This window comes from Salmo salar, chromosome 14 (assembly GCF_965601325.2).
Source record: "Salmo salar chromosome 14, fSalSal1, whole genome shotgun sequence".
Lineage (NCBI taxonomy): Eukaryota > Metazoa > Chordata > Actinopteri > Salmoniformes > Salmonidae > Salmo > Salmo salar.
This window is the reverse complement of record NC_138304.1, coordinates 87,884,463-87,911,319: the sequence shown is the minus strand read 5'-3', so window position 1 is coordinate 87,911,319 and position 26,857 is coordinate 87,884,463. Positions and strand designations below refer to the sequence as shown.

Genomic DNA, 26,857 nt, shown 5'->3' with positions numbered 1-26,857 from the left:
TGGATAGGGAATTAGATGACTGATGATCAGTGGCTGGGTGTACCACACAATGGCTAGCATCACAAATGGTATTCTATTCCTACTTTTGATCGGAACCCTATGGGTCCTGGTCAAAAAGAGTGCACTACAATATGGTTTCATTTGGGACGTTCCAGATTCCTAATTCCTATTTAATTTCCGTTGGGTTTAGTTTGAGGAGCTGAAGTTGAAGACAGGAACCAATAGGACAGCAGGCAGAGCGGAGGGAGCACACAGGTATTTAATAGAAGGAAGATCCATGACACTTTAACGTTTAGGGACTGTAATGAAATTGACTGGAGCTCAGTGTCTTACACAATAATACTTTCTCAAAATCTCAGCGGGGGAGGAGTTGATAGTGAGGAAAGATAAAGAGAGATTGTGTTAAAGGGAAGTAGGCTAGATTGATAGAGGGGAAAGATAGAGAGAGATTATGTTAAAGAGCAGTAGGCCAGATTGATAGAGGGAAAGATAGAGAGAGATTATGTTAAAGAGCAGTAGACTAGATTGATAGTGGGGAAAGATAGAGAGAGATTATGTTAAAGAGCAGTAGGCCAGATTGATAGTGGGGAAAGATAGAGAGAGATTATGTTAAAGGGTAGTAGGCCTTATTCAAACCTATGTATCGACACTGTAGACATGTGTTTCGGAGGCTATACACATTACCGCTAGACCAACCAGGCTACAAAATAAGTTTATATTTTATATAGTATATCTCCTTGTGACCAGCAAAACAACAGAGACAACAGACAAGAAAAAATGAATGGTGAAATGTAGGAATATGCAATGAGCCGCACAGCACAAGAATGAAAACAATTCAAAGTATTTGATAGAATATGCATCACAGGAAAACAAGGTTTCTCCCTGCTGAATGAGTGGGTGTGGCTTCACTGGCTTTCTGAAGTAGAATATGCTAAGAAACGACATTATACATTTTTTCATTAGTGTGTAGGCATATTGGATACTTGTATGTATATGTGAGTTCAAAAGGTGTGTGTATGTTTGGTGGATAGGGCTGTTAATTAGATCTGTTCTATGTACTGTAGGCCTATATTCTTTGTTGCTTTGTTGAGATTAGTTTGACCATTGGATATATCTCTCAGGAGCCATCTGGCATAGTGTAGGGTACATAGTGTGATACACAGAGAATGGAAAAGGCCTGAACGACTAATTGACTAAGAAACACTGCGGGAATTCTTGAGGATATATGTCTTCATGAACCAGGACATTAAATCATGAGACAAGGGTCTAATGTATATGCATTAGCTATAAATGTTCAGAAGGAACGCATTTACTTCTTAATGATTAGTGTAAATACTATTTTACCTTCGATGACTATGTAACCTCTGTAAATGACAGCTGCAAACTTTGTACTGGTGTCTTATCTTATATACAATCTATAATCCTTTATAGAGTAGAGTTAGACCAGACTGGGTCGTTCACTGTTTCTTACTTTAACAGTGCTTTAAGAGAGGCCCCAGTGCCTACTTCAGATATTTACGATGGCCATTCGTGTCGCTTCCGACTTCTGAGTAAATGTCAGATATCTAAAATGGGTGAACATAAAAACAAATCAGCATGAAGCAAACCTGCTGATGGGATAATGGGGAAAACAAACAAAACAGATAGAAAGACTATCATTATTCGAGAACATTTTAGGAACTATAGACACTAAAATAAAAGCTTTTTTTGTATACAGTACGAGCCAAGTTTGGACACACCGACTCATTTTAATTTCTTTAACACTTTCTTGGTTACTACATGATTCCATAAGTGTTATTTCATAGTTTTGATGTCTTCACTATTATTCTACAATGTAGAAAATAGTAAAAGCAAAGAAAAACACTTGAAAGAGTAGGTGTGTCCAAACTGTTGACCTTTACTGTAGAAATGTAGATGGATTCCACAAATGCACATAAACAGTGAACACACGGACATGCACACACACACGCACACACACACACACACACACACACACACACACACACACACACACACACACACACACACACACACACACACACACACACACACACACACACACACACACACAGACACACAAACAAACAAACCCAGCAAAAGGCAGTCTTATTTTGGCTTTTCCACAGCTACTTTACTTTGCCCTAAAATGTTCTCCTTTCAAAGCGGCAGCAGCAGCATGTCAGTGCGCTTGACAGCTGAGAGGAGGATATGTTTACACTACTGCCTCCCTCTAGGTCAGTAAGCTGCTGGAGAAAGCCCAAAATACTCCCTGGAAGTAGCAGTCAGTGTCAAACTAACATAGCAGGCATAAAAGAATACGCCTGAACAGAGTCTCCACCTCCGTTTTTCAGCAGAAAAGGAAGCTAAGTTGAATTAGTTGTATCCCTGAAATCCAGATACATCTGGTTGTTGGCAACTCAGCTAAGGGTGGTGTCAGCCAAGAAACAAACCCAAAACACTCACTACACATAGAATACGATTGTCTTTTTTCCAAGTGTAAATACATCTACCTTTAAAAATAATGATGGTGAGAAATGGTTCCCCTTTGGGGATGACTGAGGATTGCTGTGATTGTTGATTGTTGCATTCTGTTGCTTTATTGTCCAAATGAGCAATACATTATCAATGTTCTGTATGTACACTGCTCAGAAAATAAAGGGAACACTTAAACAACACAATGTAACTCCAAGTCAATCACACTTCTGTGAAATCAAACTGTCCACTTAGGAAGCAACACTGATTGACAATAAATTTCACATGCTGTTGTGCAAATGGAATAGACAACAGGTGGAAATTATAGGCAATTAGAAAGACACCCCCAATAAAGGAGTGGTTCTGCAGGTGGTGACCACAGACCACTTCTCAGTTCCCATGCTTCCTGGCTGATGTTTTGGTCACTTTTGAATGCTGGCGGTGCTTTCACTCTAGTGGTAGCATGAGACGGAGTCTACAACCCACACAAGTGGCTCAGGTAGTGCAGCTCATCCAGGATGGCACATCAATGCGAGCTGTGGCAAGAAGGTTTGCTGTGTCTGTCAGCGTAGTGTCCAGAGCATGGAGGCGCTACCAGGAGACAGTCCAGTACATCAGGAGACGTGGAGGAGGCCGTAGGAGGGCAACAACCCAGCAGCAGGACCGCTACCTCCGCCTTTGTGCAAGGAGGAGCAGGAGGAGCACTGCCAGAGCCCTGCAAAATGACCTCCAGCAGGCCACAAATGTGCATGTGTCTGCTCAAATGGTCAGAAACAGACTCTATGAGGGTGGTATGAGGGCCCGACGTCCACAGGTGGGGGTTGTGCTTACAGCCCAACACCGTGCAGGACGTTTGGCATTTGCCAGAGAACACCAAGATTGGCAAATTCGCCACTGGCGCCCTGTGCTCTTCACAGATGAAAGCAGGTTCACACTGAGCACATGTGACAGACGTGACAGAGTCTGGAGACGCTGTGGAGAACGTTCTGCAGCCTGCAACATCCTCCAGCATGACCGGTTTGGCGGTCAGTCATGGTGTGGGGTGGCATTTCTTTGGGGCGCCGCACAGCCCTCCATGTGCTCGCCAGAGGTAGCCTGACTGCCATTAGATACCGAGATGAGATCCTCAGACCCCTTGTGAGACCATATGCTGGTGCGGTTGGCCCTGGGTTCCTCCTAATGCAAGACAATGCTAGACCTCATGTGGCTGGAGTGTGTCAGCAGTTCCTGCAAGAGGAAGGCATTGATGCTATGGACTGGCCTGCCCGTTCCCCAGACCTGAATCCAATTGAGCACATCTGGGACATCATGTTTTGCTCCATCCACCAACGCCACGTTGCACCACAGACTGTCCAGGAGTTGGCGGATGCTTTAGTCCAGGTCTGGGAGGAGATCCCTCAGGAGACCATCCGCCACCTCATCAGGAGCATGCCCAGGCGTTGTAGGGAGGTCATACAGGCACGTGGAGGCCACACACACTACTGAGCCTCATTTTGACTTATTTTAAGGATATTACATCAAAGTTGGATCAGGCTGTAGTGTGGTTTTCCACTTTAATTTTGAGTGTGACTCCAAATCCAGACATCCATGGGTTGATAAATTGGATTTCCATTGATTATTTTTGTGTGATTTTGTTGTCAGCACATTCAACTATGTAAAGAAAAAAGTATTTAATAAGATTATTTCATTCATTCAGATCTAGGATGTGTTATTTTATTGTTCCCTTTATTTTTTTGAGCAGTGTATATTTTATACAGCCATCAGTCATACCTAAAATGAGCACTCTGGGATTTGAAAAAAAAACAACGAAGCAGAGTGGCCCCCTTTTTTTGGGAAATCATTCATTTAAAAGTTCAAAGGATGTAACAATCCCAGATTGCCCATTCGTTTTGTATTTTATTTTGTAGGGTAAAGGAGAGCAGGATCCTCTATCTATGGCTGTCAGTGTTTCTTAATGTTATGTCTATCAATGTTATGTTTGTTGTCGCATGAGCGCATCACAACATGACCTAAAGAAAACAGCGATGATTTAAAAATGCCAGGAGAATAGTTCTGGGGTCTCATGTATGATGGATGAGGCATGGCACAAGACAAAGAGAGGAAAGACAGATTTTCTGTTCAGTTGATTACAGAGGGTCATTCAAGACTCTTCTTCCCTCAGTGCGTCTCAAATGGCACCCTATTCCCCATATAGTGCACTACCTTTGACCAGAGCGGGCCCTAGGTCAATAGCAGTGTCCTATATAGGGAATAGGGTGCCGTTTTGGACACAAGCCCTCTCTGTATAAGCTTCAGTGCTGGGATGCCAGCTCCCTGTTTTCACCATCCGTCACTTTGGAAAGCAGTTCTAAAACGACAGGTTTCGCCACATGAAATTTCGGCACACTCCATCGAGTCCCTCCCTTCACCACCAGAACAATTTGTCAGCTATGTTTAGAGAAGTTGCCTCTTATTCCCGCAGAGAAGTCCAGCGAAGTGTGAAACCCAAGGGGGTTTGAACCTCAGTACTGTACTTAGTCAGGCTGGCAGTGAGTAGTCAGTCAAACACACACACACACAGCCAACCAACCAACTCACTTGTTACACCAGCCTCGATCCTGTCACACGTTTCAATGTACAGTCACTCATTTATCATTCACACAAAGACAGACCTCAGAAAGCTGTGTACAACATGGACAAACCATGCAGAAAGACTCCCTAGGGTCCAGTTCTCATCACATTGCCTGGTTTATTGATGATTGGATTTGGAGTGAGTAGGAGTCTTTCTCCCGTCAAGTGGAAGGAAGCCATGCGTCTTGTCATGCCCTTGATTAACAATTTAGTTGCTTTTCAAGTTATTCCAGAGTACTTCTAGGAAGCCGTATATACTGCAGTATGCAGCGGAGGGCCTACAACTTTGCCGGGGGGGGGGGCGCATTCGGCCAAATGGGCCATTGTAGTGTTGCTAACTGGGTATAAGAACACGTATTCACTTCATACATTAGTATGTTTATGCACTACAGTCTTTATTGTTTCTGTTTACTTTCTCTGTGTATAATATTGATGTAAATGAAAGATAAGTAGCATTCGAAGAACAGTGTTTTGTTCTTTGGGGATTTTTCAGTTTCGTCATATTTGTATAAATGCATTAATACAGCAAAGCATGTCTCTGTGAATACAGTTAACTGATTGCTCATGCTCTAATGTGGATTTAATAACATGCAATATGGCACGGCCCAAAAACAGCAAACAAACACGCAGCGATGACATGCATACATGCCGAAGAGGACAGCGAGGACTATGGGAATCCTGGTTATTTTCTTCTATTTCATACAAAATTGTCACTGAATATGAGTGAAAATCCAAATTGGTGTCGAAAAGGCCGCATTGCTCAAAAGCACTGTTTTGACAGGAGCTTTTCGCAATAGCCCTAACATGAAATATAACCGATAATTTTCGTTGCAGACCCTTTATAAAATCATGAAAATGCAAATATGTTGTTGTGCAACAATACATTGCTCTTACCTTGAGCAAGGCACTTAACCCTAACTGCTCCTATAAGGCGCTCTGCATTACACATCGAGTCAGCTGAACATGTTGTCTTTTGAGACTTTGCACAGTATTAGTGGTGCAAGCCCTTCAAGTAGACAAAAACAAATCTGTCCATTCGTGAAGTGCCTTTGTTCAGTGTAGATGGACAAATCAATATGCTAAAATATGTGGACAACATTAATTGCATGGACAGTGTCAAGTACACAGACTGAACAAGACGGTTTCAGGTAAACAAAATGCTTCATAAGAATGGAATGAAACATTCATTAATGCACTCATAAAACATAAAATTAAGAGCATTCCATATTTTTGCTAACATCGAAATGCCCTTGAGCATACCTAGCTCATCATGACAGATAACCATTCCCCAAGACATATCGGTCAAAAACACGAGTGTCACTGTGTCCCACCTACTCCTGCTCCCCCTCTCCGGCACTTGACGTCACCGGTCTACTAACCACCAGTCCTGGCAACCATCATTATGTACACCTGCTCCCAATCGTTACACACACTTGGACCTCATCTTCACCTTGATTGCTCTCCCTTTATTTAGCCCTCAGTAGCCTCAGTCGTCAGGCAGTATTGGTTTTGTTCACGTTCAGTGCGCTTCTCCTGTTTTGTTTATCTGCCTTATTCTTATCATTAAACCTACCTTCTGCACCTGCTTCCTGACTCCCAGCATATACGTTACACACAGACTAGATTTTTGTTGTTATCTAGGTCTTTAATTAAAAACCCTGCAGCCGTCAATAATTTGTACTTTGTTCATCAGGATTCCATCAATTTAAGATGCTTCCCAAGTCAGAGGTTTTTCGGTTTTTCCCCCCCAGAGTTGGCCCGCGGATTCGATAATAAGGGAAATTGCATCGACTACCCACTTTGAGGAGTGGAATGCATCCCTAATATCAGATAATTCAAATCAATATTGCATATGCTACACCTTGGAACAGGCTTTAAGCGATATCGACTCACACACGTGCACTGTAGCACAGGACGGCCAGAGCTCAAGAGTGCATTATTCACCAGAACACTAATAACATTCATTAATTTATCATTTATCTTCCTATCCACACAAACACATATAGCTAACTTGACTCAAGCGTTTCTGTTTATTAACTCTGTCGTCTTTGACACACGTATGACTTGGTAGTACCACAGCTGAGCTTTGGGTTCATTGTGAGGTCATGGCACGTTAATATAGTGATATACCTTGCTAAAATACAGTTGTTTTATACTGTAACACAGATGGTCACGACAAAACTACTAAATTCTTGCATTGAAACCTAGGATGCTGCTGAGGGTACTTATCGTTTAATACAGAGAACGTCCTTGTGATACAGCCAATGCCCTCGTAATACAATTGATACACAAACAATATGTGTGATTCACACAGAGTTAATCTGAGCTTGCTTGATTCATTTTGCACATCTTTCTTAATTAATTCAGCCTAAGGGTCTGCAAATGAAAATTAGGAACAGTGGCTTCCCCTAGCTAGTTAGCCATTATGACCTAATCATCAAACAGAATGGGTGTTATTGTTTTTGGAATATCTTCTTGATGGCATGAAGCCAATCATTTGGGTTTTGGATGGTGGTGTAACTCCAGGATTGCACATCAACTCAGTGGCCTTGTGGTTAATGTACATCCTGAGATTAGGAGGTTGTGGGTTTGATCCCTGCTTTAGTCATACCAAAAATGAGGCCAGATGCCTCTCTTCTTGAGTCATATAAAAAATGAGGCCAGATGCCTCTCTTCTTTGCACTCAGCATTAAGGAGATGGATTTGGGATAAGGCCCTGTGATAGACTAGTGTCCTGTCCAGGGGGTGTACTCTCTCCTGCCAGATTAGCTGTTCTGGCTCGGACAAGGAAACCTTCATCCACCAGGATTGCACAGTGCACATATGCCTTATCATTATTGATGCTGCACAAGACCAATGGTTATTGATTCAAGGCATGATGAGTGGGCTGGGGGACTGATCGTGCATTCAACAGGTTACGATGTCCAAACAAAGCAATGACCAAATTATTGAAAACATGAAACACATCGACAAACAAACACGCACAAGCACACACGGGAAAACAGAAATCACAGATTTACCATAACAGAGTAACAAAGGGTAGACTCACAGATAGAAAACTTGTTGCTGTTGTCTTTTCCTGGGAATAATTTTACTCCTCTAGATTTAAAGTCTACAGACCTTTTCACTAGTTAAAGGGAAAACAAAAACATGAAATCAGGTAAAACAGGTTCCAAATAAACGGATCAGCATTGAAAAGCCATCCTCCAAGCTTATGAAGAAGAGCACAAATCATAGCAGCAGCAGGTAACAACAAAGAATAATGTGCAGAAATAAAATAGGCAAGCTAAAATGAAAAGATAAAAAGAAGAGGAGGAGAAAGATATTAATATATAAGTAGCCTACAGGGCTTCTGTTCATTTGTCAACCTTTAAATGATTGGGGGGGTTTGTAGGACGGCAGACCAGACCAGGGTGGAGTACAGCAGCCAATATGGATCAGCCTTTAGCCACAATCCTCAGAAAAGTCTTCAGGGCAGAGGAGGCTGTCAAGGTTTTTTTTGCAACAGAATGGCCGATTTGTTACACCGCAGAATGGCACGTTGGGACATAACAGTGCAGACGTCCGCGCACATGCACATACACACACACACACACACACACACACACACACACACACACACACACACACACACTGCCCCTGAGCAAAATAGAGATTTTCAGGTGTTGTGCTGGAGGCTTTCATCACTATTTCAGCTCATTTGAACAGAAGCCCTGTGAGGAATGACAAGCGTAATAATAATAATAACAATAATAATAATAATAATAATAATAACAACAGGATCACATTCAACATGTGTAAAAACATCATGATAAATGTTTTCTTTTCCGTTTTCCAAAACAGTATGCGTTCAAAAACCCCAAACATCTATCATTACATATTTAACGCTTTTGTTAAAAAGTACCCATGGATTCACTGTCAGATATAACATGGGATGATGAAGGATTACATTAGGATATGGAAAATAGGTGGGATAAGAAGCATGTAGCATTGTGTGAGGCTGTGGAGGTTCTCTCTCTCTCTCTCTCTCTCTCTCTCTCTCTCTCTCTCTCTCTCTCTCTCTCTCTCTCTCTCTCTCTCTCTCTCTCTCTCTCTCTCTCTCTCTCTCTCTCTCTCTCTCTCTCTCCCTCTCCATGGTTCCGTAGTTCAGGGCAACCCTCACAGCCTCACACATTTAACACAGAAAGGTACACTAGCACATTGACATTGGCTTCACTGATTCAGCTTGTCCGTAATAAAAATATGAGAATCTTTTTTTTTTAATATAGAGCTCAGTCATTCTTAACATCTTGATCCAAAGATGAAGTCTGGGGTGAAATTCATTATGATATGTCCATACATGTTTCACTGAATGACAGAATGAGAGGTGCAATGGTTTTTGACAACTGCCAGTTGTCTTTCAGAATATTGACATAGAGATGGCTGAGATCTTCATCATGAATGTTGTTCTGGAGGCAGCTCTGAGTGGTCACTAGCTGGCACAGCCACAAAGTCATAAAAGTAATTAAACCTAACCCTAACCTGAACCCTAACCTTAACCACACTGCTAACCCTAATGCCTAACACTAACATTAAATTAAGACCAAAAAGCAAATTTTTACAATATACCCATTTTGACTTTGCAGCTAGCCCACCATGTGGACTCGCTCAGTTCTGCCTCAAGGACAAGACTCATCCCAATACACGTCAACCTGTCCCTTATACTGGGAAAGATTGCATTAAAAACATAATCTTAGAGTTTCAGACATCAAAGGTTGTGTAATTCCGATTATGAGCAGACCAACTTGTGAGGAAAAAGTGTTCAACGCCTAGTTTTCATTTGCATTTCTACGTGAAATAAACTGTGACCATGTCATTGGATTTAGGTAAAAAGTTGGCTGAAAAAAAATAAGAAATTCCCTTAATTTTTCTTTGCTATTCCAATCAGTTTTCCATGTTGATTCAACGTCATCACACAGATTTATACTTTTCAACCAGTTTTTGACCAACTGGCAGCTACTGTACAGTATGCTTCAAAGCTTCTGCAGACCTGTGGGTTCATGTTACTACTTGCTTAGATGTTATATATTCACTTGAAATTCTTCAAAAAGTCCAATGTCCCCAATAGTACCTCATGTCACAAACAGTGTGTACAGCTGAGAATAACAGAGTCATTCAAGCTGGTATTATCGCATATTCAGTTAGAGTGGACAGTACCTCTTCCGTACAAGCAGTGCACAACATGAATAATGGCATAGATGATGGACTCTTTTAATAATGACATGTAATCGACTTACTTAATTATAGTTCATCTGTGAGGGATCTGCCTCTTAATTTACGGGTGACACTTCGATGGTCACCGATGAGCACCACTTGAGCAGCATCATTTGCCATGCTTTAATGTCCTTTCTTTGGATCTGGTTAATTTGCTTTGCGATAAATCAGTCGACGAGTTTCTTTGTGCTGATACAGTATGTAAACTATGTAAGGCTGTGTTTACACAGGCAGCCCAAATTCAGATAATTTTTTCCTCTAATTGGTCTTTTGACCAATTACATCAGATCTTTTCACATCAGATTTTTTTCAGAACTGATCTGATTAGTCAAAAGACCAATTCAAACGCAGCCTTAAAGACCCAAGGCATTCCTCAGACACTATGTTGGATTGACAAATGGCACCTTCAAACCTGAATGGTTTATTACTCCCATTTTATAGCCCTCTGGTCAGCATTCTTTCATTAATAAATAAAGCCAAATATTATACATTGATTCCCATGCTGTGCCAGAAGAAGCTAAAATTAGTCAATTTAAAATGGATTTGCGTTTCTTGTCTTATGCCGACTCGCACAGGTTGCCTATTGGTTGATATCTGCTGTTCAGTCGTGACATTTCGTCATTCGTAGAATGATTAAGAAAGGATATGTACGAGGAGGAAGGCAACCATCTCTTATCAAAACATGTCTTTCTAATTTAGCAAATCAAAATGCAGTCTGACTCCAAGACAATGGTTACCTTCCAAATCACAGAGCAGTGGTTCCCAACCTTTTTTGTTTACTGTAACACCAACTGAATTTTTCTCTGCCAGGAGTACCCCTGAATTACCCCCTCATGTGCATTCTAGCAGTAGCCCTATGGTCTCATGAGTCTTCTCAAGTACCCCCTGTGGATAGGCCAAGTACCCCTAGGGATCCTAGTACCCTGGTTGGGAACCACTGTCATAGAGCATACATTTAATCAACCATGTGTTTGAGGAATCTATTTTCCACTTGTTTTGTGCTATTTTGACTTTATTGGGGATTTCTGAGAATAGAAATGAAAAGCAGTATGTACTATACTGTACTATAATTTTGCTGCCGGTACTACACTATAACTGGGTGAGACAGAAATATATACAGAGAATTCTGCTGTAGCCTGGCAACCTAGGATTCAATACCTCATTCTACCTTGCCTAAAGGCCACAGGTTAAAGGGCCAATAAAGCCACTTTAGTATTGTAGGAACCTAACTGAACTAGAGCTGTGAGAGGAGGTGGGTTAAAAGAACATAATTGAACTAGGGTAGTGAGGGGAGGTACTTTAACGCTGTAAGGGCCAGGTAAGGCCTTGAGACAAACCAAATGGTATTTCCAATCTGTCCAGTCAAAACGTACAATGTCATTACATTGGTGTAGTCGTCTATAAAATACATCCTCTGGACACTAGACACACATTCCACCATGTCTAATTGGCTAGCTGTTAGAAAACCCTTCACTGTAAAAAGGTTAAAGAAATAGGACTTGTAGTAAACTACAACTAGTATTGAGGAGAAAATGGTAGCACTTGGAGCATGGAGTTAAGTGGACAAAGCAAATTCAAGTTGAAATTGGTGCCCGATAACAACTTAAAGATCATTCTCTCATAGCCTCTAGCTTATGGGGGCAGTGATATTCTTTATTGGGGGCTGATATAGGAGCTATAGAACCTTATATAGAAAATGTATTGTTCAGATTTATTACTTCCAAGATTGGTGCAAAATTATGTTTATTTATGCAGTTTCAGTTCTGCTAACTTCAGCAATCTAGTAATTTCCCCATGCACATTGTAACTCAAATGTCAAAATGAAATCTCCAGAGACACTACAAAACCCCCTGACAAACTGTTGACATCTTTGATAACACAACAAAAATGTGACCTGACAACATATCCTAATTAAAGAGCCAGTGCAGTGAAAAACGTGATTTCCTTGTGTTTTATATATATATATCCACACTCTGAGGTTGGAATAATACTTTGAAATTGTGTAAATTATAATAATGCCCTTTTAGTGTAAGAGCTGTTTAAAAAAAACGGCTGTAATTTCAGCCTGTTTTTGTGGTAAGAAGTTTTGGCCTTCCATGGTGACGCCACCACGCAGTGAATTAGTTAATAGGCCAATAAGAAAGAGAGTTCCAAACCTCTGCCAAAAACAGCTAATTCCCCCACTCAAACCACTCCCAGACAGTCCTAGCAAAATTATTTTTGGAGAAATTGCTCTTTGCTAAGAAGCTATTTTTGTTTCTTTTAGACAATTATGGTAAGCAATCTTTACACATAAATTATTTGATATTGAGATAAAAATGGCTGCATTGGATCTTTAGTGTTTCCTTCTATATGACATACTATGTTTGGCTCAAGTGCTGGTCAGCGGATTTAATTGGCAAAGTGCATGGGGTTGAAATGAATAGCTAAGTTTTATTTTTCATTTATGTCATAGTAACTAAATCTTGCATTCTCTGCTAAGCATCTGAGATGGGCACTCTAACTTACACTACATGGCCAAAAGTATGTGGACACCCCTTCAAATGAGTGGATTTGGCTATTTCAGCCACACCTATTGCTGACAGGTGTATAAAATCGAGCACACAGCCATGCAATCTTCATAGACAAACATTGGCAGTAGAATGGCCCGTACTGAAGAGCTCAGTGACTTTCAATGTGGCACCGTCATAGGAAGCCACCTTTCCAACAAGTCCGTTCGTCAAATCTCTGTCCTGCTAGAGCTGCCTCGGTCAACTGTAAGTGATGTTATTGGGAAGTGGAAACGTCTAGGAGCAACAACAGCTCAGCCGCAAAGTGGTAGGCCACACAAGCTCACAGAACGGGACTGCTGAGTGCTGAAACGCGTAGCTCATAAAAATTGTCTCTACTCGGTTGCAACACTAACATCCGAGTTCCAAACTGCCTCTGGAAGCAACGTCAGACCAAAACCTGTTGGTCGGGAGCTTCATGAAATGGGTTTCCATGGCCGAGCAATGCCAAGCGTCGGCTGGAGTGGTGTAAAGCTTGTCGCCATTGGACTCTGGAGCAGTGGAAACGTATTCTCTGGAGTGATGAATCACGCTTCACCATCTGGCAGTCCGTCGGACGAATCTGGATTTGGCGGATGCTAGGAGAACGCTACCTGCCCGAATGCATATTGCAAACTATGAAGTTTGATGGAGGAGGATTGATGGTTTGGGGCTGTTATTCATGGTTTGGGATAGGCCCCTTAGTTCCAGTGAAGGGAAATCTTAATGCCACAACATAAAATGACATTATTTCGCCATGATTCTGTGCTTCCAACTTTATGGCAACAGTTTGGGGATGCCACTGCCCCCGTGCACAAAACGAGGTCCATACAAAAATTGTTTGTCGACATTGGTGTGGAAGAACTGGACTGGCCTGCACAGAACCCTGACCTCAACCCCATCGGACACCTTTGGGATGAATTAAACGGCGGCTGCGAACCAGTCCTAATCGCCCAACATCAGTGCCCGACCTCACTAATGCTCTTGTGGCTGAATGTAAGCAAGTCCCCGCAGCAATGTTCCAACATCTAGAGGAAAGCTTTCCCCCGAAGAGTGGAGGCTGTTAACCTGTTTGGGATAGGGGCAGTATTTTCACGGCTAGATAAAAAAACATACCCGATTTAATCTGGTTACTCCTCCTGCCCAGAAACTAGAATATGCATATAATTATTATATCTGGATAGAAAACACTCTAAAGTTTCTAAAACTGTTTGAATGGTGTCTGTGAGTATAACAGAACTCATATGGCAGGCCAAAACCAGAGAAGATTCCATACAGGAAGTACCCTGTCTGACAATTTATTGTCCTTCTGTAGCATCTCTATCAAAAATACAGCATCTGTGCTGTAACGTGGCATTTTCTAAGGCTTCCATTGGCTCTCAGAAGGCGCCAGAAAGTGTAATGGGGTGTCTGCAGTCTCTGGGCGAAGAACAGCAGGAGTATTTGTTAGTGGTCAGGCTGGGAACAGTGACACTGGAGATGCGCGTCCACTAGACTACTCAATTTTTTTCTTTCAGCCTTTGAATGAATACAACGTCGCCAGGTTGGAATATTATTGCTATTTTACGAGAGAAATAGCATAAAAATTGATTTTAAACAGCGTTTGACATGCTTCGAAGTACGGTAATGGAATATTTTGAATTTTTTTGTCACGAAATGCGCTCGCACGTCACCCATTGGATAGTGACCTCAACGCACGAACAAAATTGAGCTATTTGAATATAACTATGGATTATTTGGAACCAAAACAACATTTGTTGTTGAAGTAGAAGTCCTGGGAGTGCATTCTGACGAAGAACAGCAAAGGTAATCCAATTTTTCTTATAGTAATTCTGAGTTTAGTGAGCACCAAACTTGGTGGGTGTCAAATTAGCTAGCCTGTGATGGCCGAGCTATCTACTCAGAATAGTGCAAAATGTGCTTTCGCTGAAAAGCTATTTTAAAATCTGACACCGCGATTGCATAAAGGAGTTCTGTATCTATAATTCTTAAAATAATTGTTATGTTTTTTGTGAACGTTTATCATGAGTAATTTAGTAAATTCACCGGAAGTTTGCGGTGGGTATGCTAGTTCTGAACATCACATGCTAATGTGAAAAGCTGGTTTTTGATATAAATATGAACTTGATTGAACAAAACATGCATGTATTGTATAACATAATGTCCTAGGAGTATCATCTGATGAAGATCTTCAAAGGTTAGTGCTGCATTTAGCTGTGGTTTGGGTTTTTGTGACATATATGCTTGCTTTGAAAATGGCTGTGTGATTATTTTTGGCAGGGTACTGTCCTGACATAATCTAATGTTTTGCTTTCGCTGTAAAGCCTTTTTGAAATCGGACAATGTGGTTAGATTAACGAGAGCCTTGTCTTTAAAATGGTGTAAAATAGTCATATGTTTGAGAAATTGAAGTTATAGCATTTTTGAGGTATTTGTATTTCGCGCCACACTCTACCATTGGATATTGGTGAGGCATTCCGCTAGGTTAACCTGTTGGGGGTAGGGGGCAGTATTGACACGGCCGGATAAAAAACGTACCCGATTTAATCTGGTTACTACTCCTGCCCAGTAACTAGAATATGCATATAATTATTGGCTTTGGATAGAAAACACCCTAAAGTTTCTAAAACTGTTTGAATGGTGTCTGTGAGTATAACAGAACTCATATGGCAGGCAAAAACCTGAGAAGATTCATTACAAGAAGTGCCCTGTCTGACAAGTTGTTGTTCATCTTGGCTCTTTTTATTGAAGACTGAGGATCTTTGCTGTAACGTGACACTTCCTATGGCTCCCATAGGCTCTCAGAGCCCGGGAAAAAGCTGAATGATATCGAGGCAGCCTCTGGCTGAAACACATTATCGCTTTTGGCAAGTGGCCGATCAGAGGACAATGGGCTTAGGCGCGTGCCCGAGTCGACCCCATGCTTTATTTTCTTTCGTCTGTTTACCTAAATGCAGATTCCCGGTCGGAATATTATCGCTTTTTTACGAGAAAAATGGCATAAAAATTCATTTTAAACAACGGTTGACATGCTTCGAAGTACGGTAATGGAATATTTAGATTTTTTTTGTCACGAAATGCGCCATGCTCGTCACCCTTCTTTACCCTTTCGGATAGTGTCTTGAACGCACGAACAAAACGCCGCTATTTGGATATAACAATGGATTATTTGGGACCAAAGCAACATTTGTTATTGAAGTAGAAGTCCTGGGAGTGCATTCTGACGAAGAACAGCAAAGGTAATAACATTTTTCTTATAGTAAATCTGACATTGGTGAGTGCTAAACTTGCTGGGTGTCTAAATAGCTAGCCCTGTGATGCTATCTACTTAGAATATTGCAAAATGTGCTTTCACCAAAAACCTATTTTAAAATCGGACATATCGAGTGCATAGAGGAGTTCTGTATCTATAATTATTAAAATAATTGTTATGCTTTTTGTGAACGTTTATCGTGAGTAATTTAGTACATTTTTAGTAAATTCACCGGAAGTTTGCGGGGGGTATGCTAGTTCTGAACGTCACATGCTAATGTAAAAAGCTGGTTTTTGATATAAATATGAACTTGATTGAACAAAACATGCATGTATTGTATAACATCATGTCCTAGGTGTGTCATCTGATGAAGATCATCAAAGGTTAGTGCTGCATTTAGCTGTCTTCTGGGTTTTTGTGACATTATATGCTAGCTTGAAAAATGGGTGTCTGATTATTTCTGGCTGGGTACTCTGCTGACATAATCTAATGTTTTGCTTTCGTTGTAAAGCCTTTTTGAAATCGGACAGTGTGGTTAGATTAACGAGAGTCTTGTCTTTAAAATGGTGTAAAATAGTCATATGTTTGAGAAATTGAAGTAATAGCATTTCTAAGGTATTTGAATAACGCGCCACGGGATTCCACTGGCTGTTACGTAGGTGGGACAAAATCGTCCCACTGGCCCTAGAGAAGTTAAAGCAGCAAAGGGGGGACCAACTCCATAGTAATGCCCATGATTTTGGATGAGATGTTTGACGAGCAGGTGTCCACATTCTTTTGGCCATGCAGTGTATCTTGAAAGCGATAGCCATTAGATATTTTGGGGCACTATTAGAGTGCCACTTTTCCTAAATGTATTGTTCGGGAGGGCAGGGAAGCGCATTTGTAACATTTGGGTGAAATTAAGACCTGCTTCTATACTGAATCATGCAAAGAGTCTAAAGAGTCTAATTCTTGGGTGAATTCTTGGATTAAATACTATCATTGAGCCCCATCTGGACGTTAATGGGCAGCAAGGCTTGAAACCATTTCAGTTTCTAATTTCTACACTTGCTTCTTTTTTTTGCAGACATTGATCCGCTCAAGAATGTTTGGACACCCAAGGTCAGGATCATTTTAACTGAAGGATCTCGGCCATGAAAAGCCAAATGTAACACATATGCATCACAGTGTAAGATTCAGTGTCACTTCTGTCATACCCTTTTTGTCACAATGTCACACCTGTAGTGTTGTCAACAACTGAAAAACAAATGTGAGGATGATCTTTGAGACGACAACGTTCAACACTAAATTGTATTGTTATCTCCTCAGCACCAGTCCTGGGGCATCTTATCCCCTCGTCCATCATGTCAACGATAGATTACTGTAATTGTCCTCTGTCTGGCGTGTCAGATTATTCACTGGGCTAGAATCGGGCTAAGAGGTATTTGCAGGGTCGTTTGTTATCAGGGGGATGAAGGAAAAGACAATGTGATGATCATATTTCACCTCCCTGCTTAATTAACCTTTGCTGCTTCACTCAGTCAGTGAGTGGATCGGAGTGGGAGCGGCTTCGCTGCCTGTCACCCATAACCCTTGTGTGAACCATCACTGATGACAGATTGGATACACACAGTGCAGACCAACCTACCTGACGGTCCCCTGTGTCCAACACGAGTAGGACAGAGATTGCATCGACACTCATCAATTCAGTAGTTGTACAATTGGTACAATAACCGCATATGTGTTAAAATGTAAAATGTAACTGTATCTTACATGTTCAAGTGGATTAATAGAACACAAAGTTAATTGACGTCATGATATGGCTGTCTCTCATTGGTCAGATGCATCATGGGAAGTGCATCATATTTCTTGTGAGACAGAGACTGGTAATGGGTTGGCATGCTGCTGGATTTTCAGGCATTGTTGAAGCCTGGGGTTTTCTTTTGAGTACTCTAAACTATGAGTTTATCCAGATAAGTTTATTAGGACTATCTTTTTGTTCATCAGCCTGTTTGTTATTTTGGTTGCATTATTCCTCACTTCCAAATAAAAGCTTCACCCTGGGCATAAAAATCTGCTCTCATTGTCTTGCCTCCTCACTGTTAAAATCTTACCGCATGGGCCAACCTCACACACCTTAGTATGACCTTGTTCTCAAAGACATATTTTATGAGTGCTATGAGTTCAGATGAGAGCCATACTAAACCTAATGGCACCATTGAAATACATTTCTCTCCTGGGTGTATTTATGATTAAAGTTAATGCAAAGAGCAGCATTATAAATGGTGAGCACACAGTGTGACATCAGCTTCTGTGAGAATGACAATTTTGAAAGAGGTGCTGGCAACTGCCCTCATTTATAAAAACGTTCATGTTTGGAATGTTTTCCAAAGTAATTGTTTTCCAGTAAGTACAGTCAAAAATGTCTCTTTTCTGAGTTTTATATATACAGTACAAGTCAAAAGTTTGGACACCTACTCATTCCAGGGTTTTACTTTATTTTTGCTATTTTCTACATTGTAGAATAATAGTGAAGACATCAAAACTATGAAATAACACATATGGTATACAGAAGATAGCCCTATTTGGTAAAAGACTAAGTCCATATTATGGCAAGAACAGCTCAAATAGGCAAAGGGAAACAACAGTCCATCATTACTTTAATACATGAAGGTCAATCAAAACGGAACATTTCAAGAACTTTGAAAGTTTCTTCAAGTGCAGTTGCAAAAACCATCAAGCACTATGATGAAACTGGCTCTCATGAGGACCGCCACAAAGTTATCTCTGCTGCAAAAGATAAGTTAATTAAAGTTAAACGCACCTCAGATTGCAGCCCAAATACATACTTCACAGAGTTCAAGTAACAGACACATCTCAACATCAACTGTTCAGAGGAGAACGCGTAAATCAGGCCTAAATGGTCGAAATTTGAGATTTTTGGTTCCAACCGCCATGTCTTTGTGAGACATATAGGTGAACGGATGAGCTCCACATGTGTGGTTCCCACCATGAAGCATGGAGGAGGAGGTGTGAAGTGGTGGGGTGCTTCGCTGGTGACACTGTCTGTGATTTATTTTGAATTCAAGGCACACTTAACCAGCATGGCTACCACAGCATTCTGCATCAATACGCCATCCCATCTGGTTTGCGCTTAGTGGGACTATCATTTATTTTTCAACAGGACAATGACCCAACACAACTCCAGGCTGTGTAAGGGCTATTTGACCAAGAAGGAGAGTGATGGAGTGCTGCATCAGCTGACCTGGCCTCCACAATCAGCTGACCTCATCCCAATTGAGATGGTTTGGGATGAGTTGGACTGCAGAATGAAGGAAAAGCAGCCAACAAGTGCTCAGCATATGTGGGAAGTCTTTCAAGCCTGTTGGAAAAGCATTCCAGGTGAAGCTGGTTGAGAAAATGCCAAGAGTGTACAAAAGCTTTCGTCAAGGCAAAGGGTGGCTACTTTGAAAAATCTCAAATATAAAATGTATTTTGATTTGTTTAACACTTTGTAATGACCGACGCCGGACAGTAGAAGCAGGTATGGGGAGTCAGACAATCATTAGGGAACAGACATAGAACAAGACAGGAACAGCGCCAGCACACCGGTAACATGGACATATGACAAACAATGCAGCAACGGGGAACAGAGCTGGGGAACTGACAAATATAGGGGAGGTAATAAACAGGTGATCGAGTGAGTCCAGGTGAGTCCAATATCGCTGAAGCGCGTGACGAGGGAAGGCAGGTGTGCGTAATGATGGTGGCAGGAGTGCGTAATGCAGGGCAGCCTGGCACCCTTGAGCACCAGGGGGGAAGAGTGGGCGCAGGCGTGACAGTACCCCCCCCCCCTCTAGGGGCGCCACACGGCGTCCCACCTGGGCGAGCTGGCTGAGACATGGGCGCTGGGCAAGCCGGTTGGGGGTAAACTCCCCACGAACCGGCAGGGGCGCGGGAGCCTGGCGAGCCAGCTGAGGCACAGGAACCTAACGATCCGGCTGAGGCATGAACGCCTGTCGATCCCACTGTGGCGTGGAAGCCCGATGATCCGGCGGAGCGTGACGTGGGATGGGAATCTGCCGAGCCAACCGAGGCAAGGAAACCTCTCGAGCCAGCTAGGACGTGGAAGCCCGACGAGCTGGCTTAGGCAACCCCGGTTCCATCGGCGGTGGAATCCAAGCCCAACGTCACCAACAAAACAAGAAAACTCATTGGCCGGCTGGGCGAACAAGACCTGACGATCCGGCTGAGGCCTGAGGTGGGATGGGCGCCTTCCGAGCCAAACCTCTCGAGGCAGCTAGGGCGTGGAAGCCCGACAAGCTGGCTGGGCACATCCGGTTCCATCGGCGGCGACCCAGGACCAACGTCACCACCAACAGGAACGCCAGTACTTCCCAATGCTTCGTGTAATGGCCGCTGCATTCTGTAACGACCGACGCCAGACAGGAGAAGCAGGTACGGGGAGTCAGACATTTATTAGGGAACAGACATAGAACAAGACTGGAACAGCGTCAGCACACGGGTAACATGGACATATGACAAACGCAGCAGCAGGGAACAGAGCTGGGGAACTGACAAATATAGGGGAGGTAATAAACAGGTGATTGAGTGAGTCCAGGTGAGTCCAATATCGCTGAAGCGCGTGACGAGGGAAGGCGGGTGTGCGTAAACGATGGTGGCAGGAGTGCGTAATGCAGGGCAGCCTGGCGCCCTCGAACGCCAGGGGGGAAGAGCGGGAGTAGGCGTGACACTTTTTTGGTTACTATGTACATGATTCCATATGTGTTATTTTATACTGTTGATGTAGAAAATAGTAAAAATAAAGATAAACCCTTGAATGAGTAGGTGTCTCCAAACTCTTGACTGGTACGGTATTTCCACACTATGAGGTTGGAATAATACTGTAAAATTGTGAAAATTATGATAATGCCCTTTTAGTTTTGGCCTGCCTGGTGACATCATAAGAAGGTAAATTATTTAATAGACCAATGAGAGTTCCAAACCTTTCTGCCAGTAACATATCGTTTTTGGTTTTCCCAACTAACAGACAGTCCTAGCAAAATTCTTGCTTGAGAAATTGCTCTTTGCTAAAACAATCACTGTAAGGTACCTAATTGTTACCCAGAAATGATTTGATATTGGGATAAAAACAGCTGCATTGGACCTTTCAGAACTTTAAATTAGAGGTTGTGTCTTTAAAGTCTTGGTAAGTCTTTAGAAAAGTGTCTCAAGACTGTTTCAAATTCCATCGTATACTATCAATCACAGCTTCAGTGTCCAGGTATTAAGTGGCCCAAAAACTCAGTGTTGCGTCGTGCATAAGAACTGCCCTTAGCCCTGGTATATTGGCAATATACCACACCACCTCTGGCCTTATTGCTTAATTAAACTGCATTTGGCTGCTTAACTGGGAACCATACCAATGTCGAGCTAAAGTGATTGCATACTAAATGACTGATTTTATGGTGTAATTTGTTTTTATAATTAAATCGCAGCACCTGACACGCTGGTCTTGCTCACTGCTTAGTCATCAAAGAAAGGAAAGATAACTACAATAAATTATATAGCTAGAGTTACATATACATGTCTGTCCTGAGCAGTTTATGCATAAAGTACAGCCCGATATATTAATGTGGAGTTTTTGGGAAGGGCTTTCCACTCCAAATTACTGAACATTTTACACTGTAATGGTTGAGGGATGCTGATAGACTTTTTGCTGCGTTGTGGCAGTGCAGTTAATATGAATTTAGCTTTTAACTGTATGTACTTGGGACCCTGCATATAATTTCCCCTACAAAGTGTTTGGAAGCAACTTTACTATTGATTCAATGATTTGCTTGTAAATGTTTCTTCTCTCAAGACAACATCTACAGTATGTTTGCAACTGACTTTAAGGTCAAATGCAGATCTGATTGTTAAAAGAAGATTATTTAAAATCTCACTTGGCAGAATTTAAAAAGACATTGTACAAGGTTCAAAGAAAACAAAATTGATGTCTGGAATACTGGGTACATATTAAGGAGCCTGATGCTGTAGAAGCAAACATGCTAATAGTAACGCCATTTTGATATAGGCCCATGGTTGAAGGATCACATCTGAAAGGAAAAAAGTGAATACTTGCCAAATTAATTATTTCCCCAAGGGCAATGGTAAATCCTAATTTACAATAATCTGCACAGGCCTGCTGTCTAATGATAGAGGAACAGAGGTGGTCTTATCAAAGATGGCAGTAGCTCCAGGGGAAGAGATAGTCTGCGACACCAGTCTTCTGGTCATGAATTAGCATGAAGTCCTATTTCTGACTGGACTGCTTAGAGGAGTGGAGAAATTGTCTGACCTGTGACAGAGGGCTGTGAGATTCAGTATGATATAAGAGGGGCATTTGGAAGATTTTAATTCTAGGGAAGATAAGATAGAAAGAACCCTGGAGGATAATTTTGGGGATTAATTGTTGACTGTTAGTTCCTCAAAATCCTCAAGTTGTCTGAAATGGACCATTGGTTTCGAATTCTGCTGAGCCAGATTTTTGGTAAAATTGCATTATATGGGGCCCTGTATACAGTCCCTATGTGTATAACATACATAGCAACTACAGTAGATATCTGCATCCACATCAGGTAGTTAATTCTGTATGTTAATTCCTTTTCAATAGTGCTGAACAGCAGCTAGGCTGCCCGCATACAAATACAATAGTTAAGTACATTGCCTGGGTTCAAATTCCCTGTCAAACTTTGATTACGTTGAGACGTGGCAGCTTCAATTTCATTACTTATCAGTGGCTGTCTTGAGAAGAGCCGTAGCAGCATAGCCAATAACAGCTTCAATTCGACAGCCACTGACTGACTTCCTATGAGAGATGAGTTGAATTGAGAGCGAGAGCAACAGCTGGCTAATGTCAATAACTGTGGTTCAATCAGAGATGGGAACGTGCTTTTTCTGATGGCATTTCTGTCAGACAGAGCAGGTGGGTAAATTGGATTTTGGGGTGGTTTTGGTGTCCTAAGGCACTTTGCAGCTGCTGCTTTGAAGCTGGGCTGCTTGTGGCTCACCAGGTGGTGTATACCTGTAAAGCCTCAATAAGAAGTCGCACACAGGGCCGTTCTCAAGGGGCAATTCATCCCTCGGCAGCATCAACAGCAGACATTAAGATAAAATCTCTATCTTCTTGTGAAGGGCACAAACCAATCTTGCCTGGCTTTTCACCTCCATCAAGTGCCATAAATGTGCTGAACTTCTCAAATATTGTGTATTTTAGTTGAAGGGAGTCTGTTTGATGGGAAGTTTGTCCATTTTAAAGACCATTTAAATCCACTACTGTTCTTGGCACTAAGCCACAAAATAAATGACATTCTACAGTCCTTTTTCTTTGAGAATGTCGATAATAAATACAAGTTGTGTTTAATAAAAGTCCTTGGGGTGTGACACTTTATATAGCAACGTCAAATTAAAAGCTCATCAGTAGGGTATTAGCAAAATGGTTCCGTAACTATTTACAAAGATTAGTAAATTATGAGCAAATCATTTATTCATCCCCTCTTCTTTCTTTGGGCTCTGTACATACAGACACTGCCCTTTCAGAGGATGTGAAAAGCGCTTGACCTATAACATTGTCCTCTGGAGAGGTGTCAAGGACAGAAATAAACCTATTCAGATGCTCTGAGCTCTTCTCTGACTGCAGATGTCCATCTCTTTCTATTGGTCTTAAACCATGCTTCTCCACTGTCTATTAAAGGATATAACTTACAGTATAAGTGTTTCATGAGTTAAGCACACTCATACTCATACTCTATCATAACCCAAAATGTAAGATTTAATTCAATTTTAGAATGCAGAATGTAGCTTTAAAGCAACTGATGAGCTAAAAAGGAGTGACTAGTGAGCATTAGTTGTCTTGAGACAAGGAGGTGATCTGTCACTGTCCTCACTAACACTGACCTCAGATCAAAGGAGAAGAGTACATTCATTAACCTTTCACCCCCAATGTCCCTGGAGAGCAGGGTATGGCTCAATTCAAATTGAAGACAGTCAATTCAGGAAGTAAACTGAAATTCCAATTATATTATTAAAAAAAGGGCATATATTTCCAATGACTTCTCAATAAACTGAAAAGTAGAAGCTATTGATGTCAAATGTTTTTACATTTCTGGATTTTAAATTCAAATCACTTCCTGAATTGACTGATTTCAATTTGAATTGAGCCTAACCCTGCTGGAGATATAACCTGCGGCTATATCTAACACCTATCTGGAAAATGCAGCACATCATCGTAACCTATAAGGTGGTTCGGAAGGGGTGATCATTTTTTATCCAAAGTAATATCCCAAACTGTAAGAGTAGGCAAACATATTTCATATTTCAACCATGTCCCCCAATATTATAACATTTAATTAGTGTGGGGGACATTTTGAAAGATTTGGTTTATGGTAAATACATGTCAGAATAACTTCACAAACATAACACACAGCAATGCAGAAGTGGGTATATGATTCTGGATGACCTGTTTAACAGTATCTTAGGTTTGTTTTAATTAGAAGCTTTTGAATATGATAAAATAAAAGAGACAGCTATTTAAAAAAGAGGAGAAAAAGTGATTTGTTGTTGATCTATTGATTCGTTTGAAATACAACAAAAACATGTTTTTAATTGACTGCTGTGTTGTGCATGATTGGCATTGCCACAGAGAAAGGTTTCTAATTAAAAGTGAAAACTGAAAGTGCTAATTGCCCGAATAATTTCTTGGAGAATTTATGGTTGACATTAGAAAATAAATATCTGTCTCTTCTAGTTGTAATTATACACAGTTAGAAGGCAGGATGATAGAAAGACTTAGACTGAAACAAAAAAAGAACATTAAAAGAAAAGCAAACAGCAAATCTAAGAACACAACACCATGACAAAAAGAAGAAAACTCATTGAGGAAGACAGAGTGAAGAGGTGTAGGATTCTTCTCACGTTCAGAGTGCTATTTTTTGAGTCTCTCAGGGCTTTACAGGAATTACACTCTTATTTAAATGGACCTCTCCTCTTACAAGTTTGTTCTGTTTTTAGGTCGTCAGGAAACTCCTTCCTAAGCGTCTTTGCGGTGATTGAAACAGAGGCTTACCTTGATAATGGGCGCTAAAGCCCCGATATCGATGGTTACTGTCGGTTACAAAATGTAGCCTCAGCCAGTTCTTGTTGCTGACAATAGGAGAAGGGACATTCATCCCAGATAACCTGAGGAAAAAAGAGGAGATAATCATTAGGCTTTTTACTGCACGCTCAAAGTCAGCAAGTTACAACACTGGTGTCTTTAAATGTGTCGGTCAATCAAAAGAGAACTTTTTTCTTGTTTTGAACAGTGTTCAGACATTGTAGCTACATAACTAAAAACATTTACAAAAACTTGCAACTTGTAAGTCAGCAGACCTACATAAACATTGACAAATTTAAAAATCCAAAGTCAAGTAATTGTACATTAATGCTGCTTACTATTCATAAATCAATGACATTAGGACATACAACTCAAAATAATGTTCATAGGGTAATGTTGAAAGGAAAAAGGCTGAGTGTTCTGCTTCAGAGTCGGATGGTAGCAGCAGTAGCAGGGTGACACTACTAGTCCTGTCCCCCTGCTGAGAACACTACAAAGAGAACCCTCAACTATACCCTATTAGTCACCCACTGATAGGTACTGTATATCCCCCTGGTCCCCCTGGTCAGATGTATAAACTTATGGAGAGTATACAAAGCATAAACTAAGTGTATAAAGACAATATGCACAAAGTCCCAGAGGGATAGATACAGTGCCTTCAGAAAGCATTCACACCCCTTGACTTTTACCACATTTTGTTGTGTTAAAAAGTGTGATTAAAATGTATTTGGTCCTTAATAAAAGTCTAAGCCGTTCGAGGGGGGGGGGGGGGGGGGGCTCTAGCTCTGCCACCTTTCACCGTAGATGTAAATGTGGAAGTGCGATATCGGAGGATGCGGTAGATTGAGACAAATCCACTGTAAAAAAAAAACAGATATCTCTAGTTTAAACTTACATATTTTGCGTCAATCAACTCTAGAAGGTTTATTGTCATTTTTTGTCAGCGATCTACACAAAATACTTTGTAATATGAAAGGTGAAGAACAATCTCAATTTAATATAATCCTTTTTAAATTCAGGCTGTACAACATTTTTTGGGGGGGAAAAAGTCAAGGGGTGTGAATACTTTCTGAAGGCAGTGTATATCCACCCATTAAAAACGTCACACTCGTATACCTTAATATGCGTATAGAGTACAAAGTGTATCTGGTCCTCGCCCACAACACACGTCTGGAAGACGAGTAGCCTGCCTCTGAAGTGTGCAGGTGATTTGTCCACGTGACTGTGCAGCGCGGAGGAGGAGGAACAGAGCACAGAGGTCATACACAGACCTCTCTCGCGCCCCCCCCCCCCCCCGTTCCTCACACCCCCCACATCCTCCGGCCTTTATTGATGACTGACGGGATGTGTCATTAAAGGACACGGTCACATGAATCAAGGCTGACTGGCCACCACAAGCTGGAGCTGTGCCATATCATTACCATTATCAATCTAAAGTCTTCTGCATTACCCATACGGAAAATGAGGCAGAGACACCAGACCCCTCCGGCTCAGAGCGCTGTCGGGTTTAACCTCAAACCCCCCTCCAATGCTAATTCTCTTCCACGCTTTTCAATGAGGAACATTTGAAATTGGAATTTGGTTTACTTTATGAATAGACGGGAATTTAAACGGAATTGATCC

General features: G+C 41.5%; 1 protein-coding gene across 1 annotated transcript in view; it reads right to left on the bottom strand.

The window, feature by feature from the left end:
* Positions 1 to 26,857, bottom strand: part of LOC106570400 (CUB and sushi domain-containing protein 3) — a 738,870-nt gene that overhangs the window by 396,739 nt on the left and 315,274 nt on the right. Inside the window, exons 6-8 of the mRNA XM_082961236.1 lie at positions 25,205 to 25,317; positions 17,026 to 17,028; positions 8,132 to 8,209 (exon numbers count right to left, since the gene is read on the bottom strand). Coding sequence (XP_082817362.1) covers positions 8,132 to 8,209; positions 17,026 to 17,028; positions 25,205 to 25,317 — 194 coding nt within the window. The remainder of the gene's footprint in view (positions 1 to 8,131; positions 8,210 to 17,025; positions 17,029 to 25,204; positions 25,318 to 26,857) is intronic.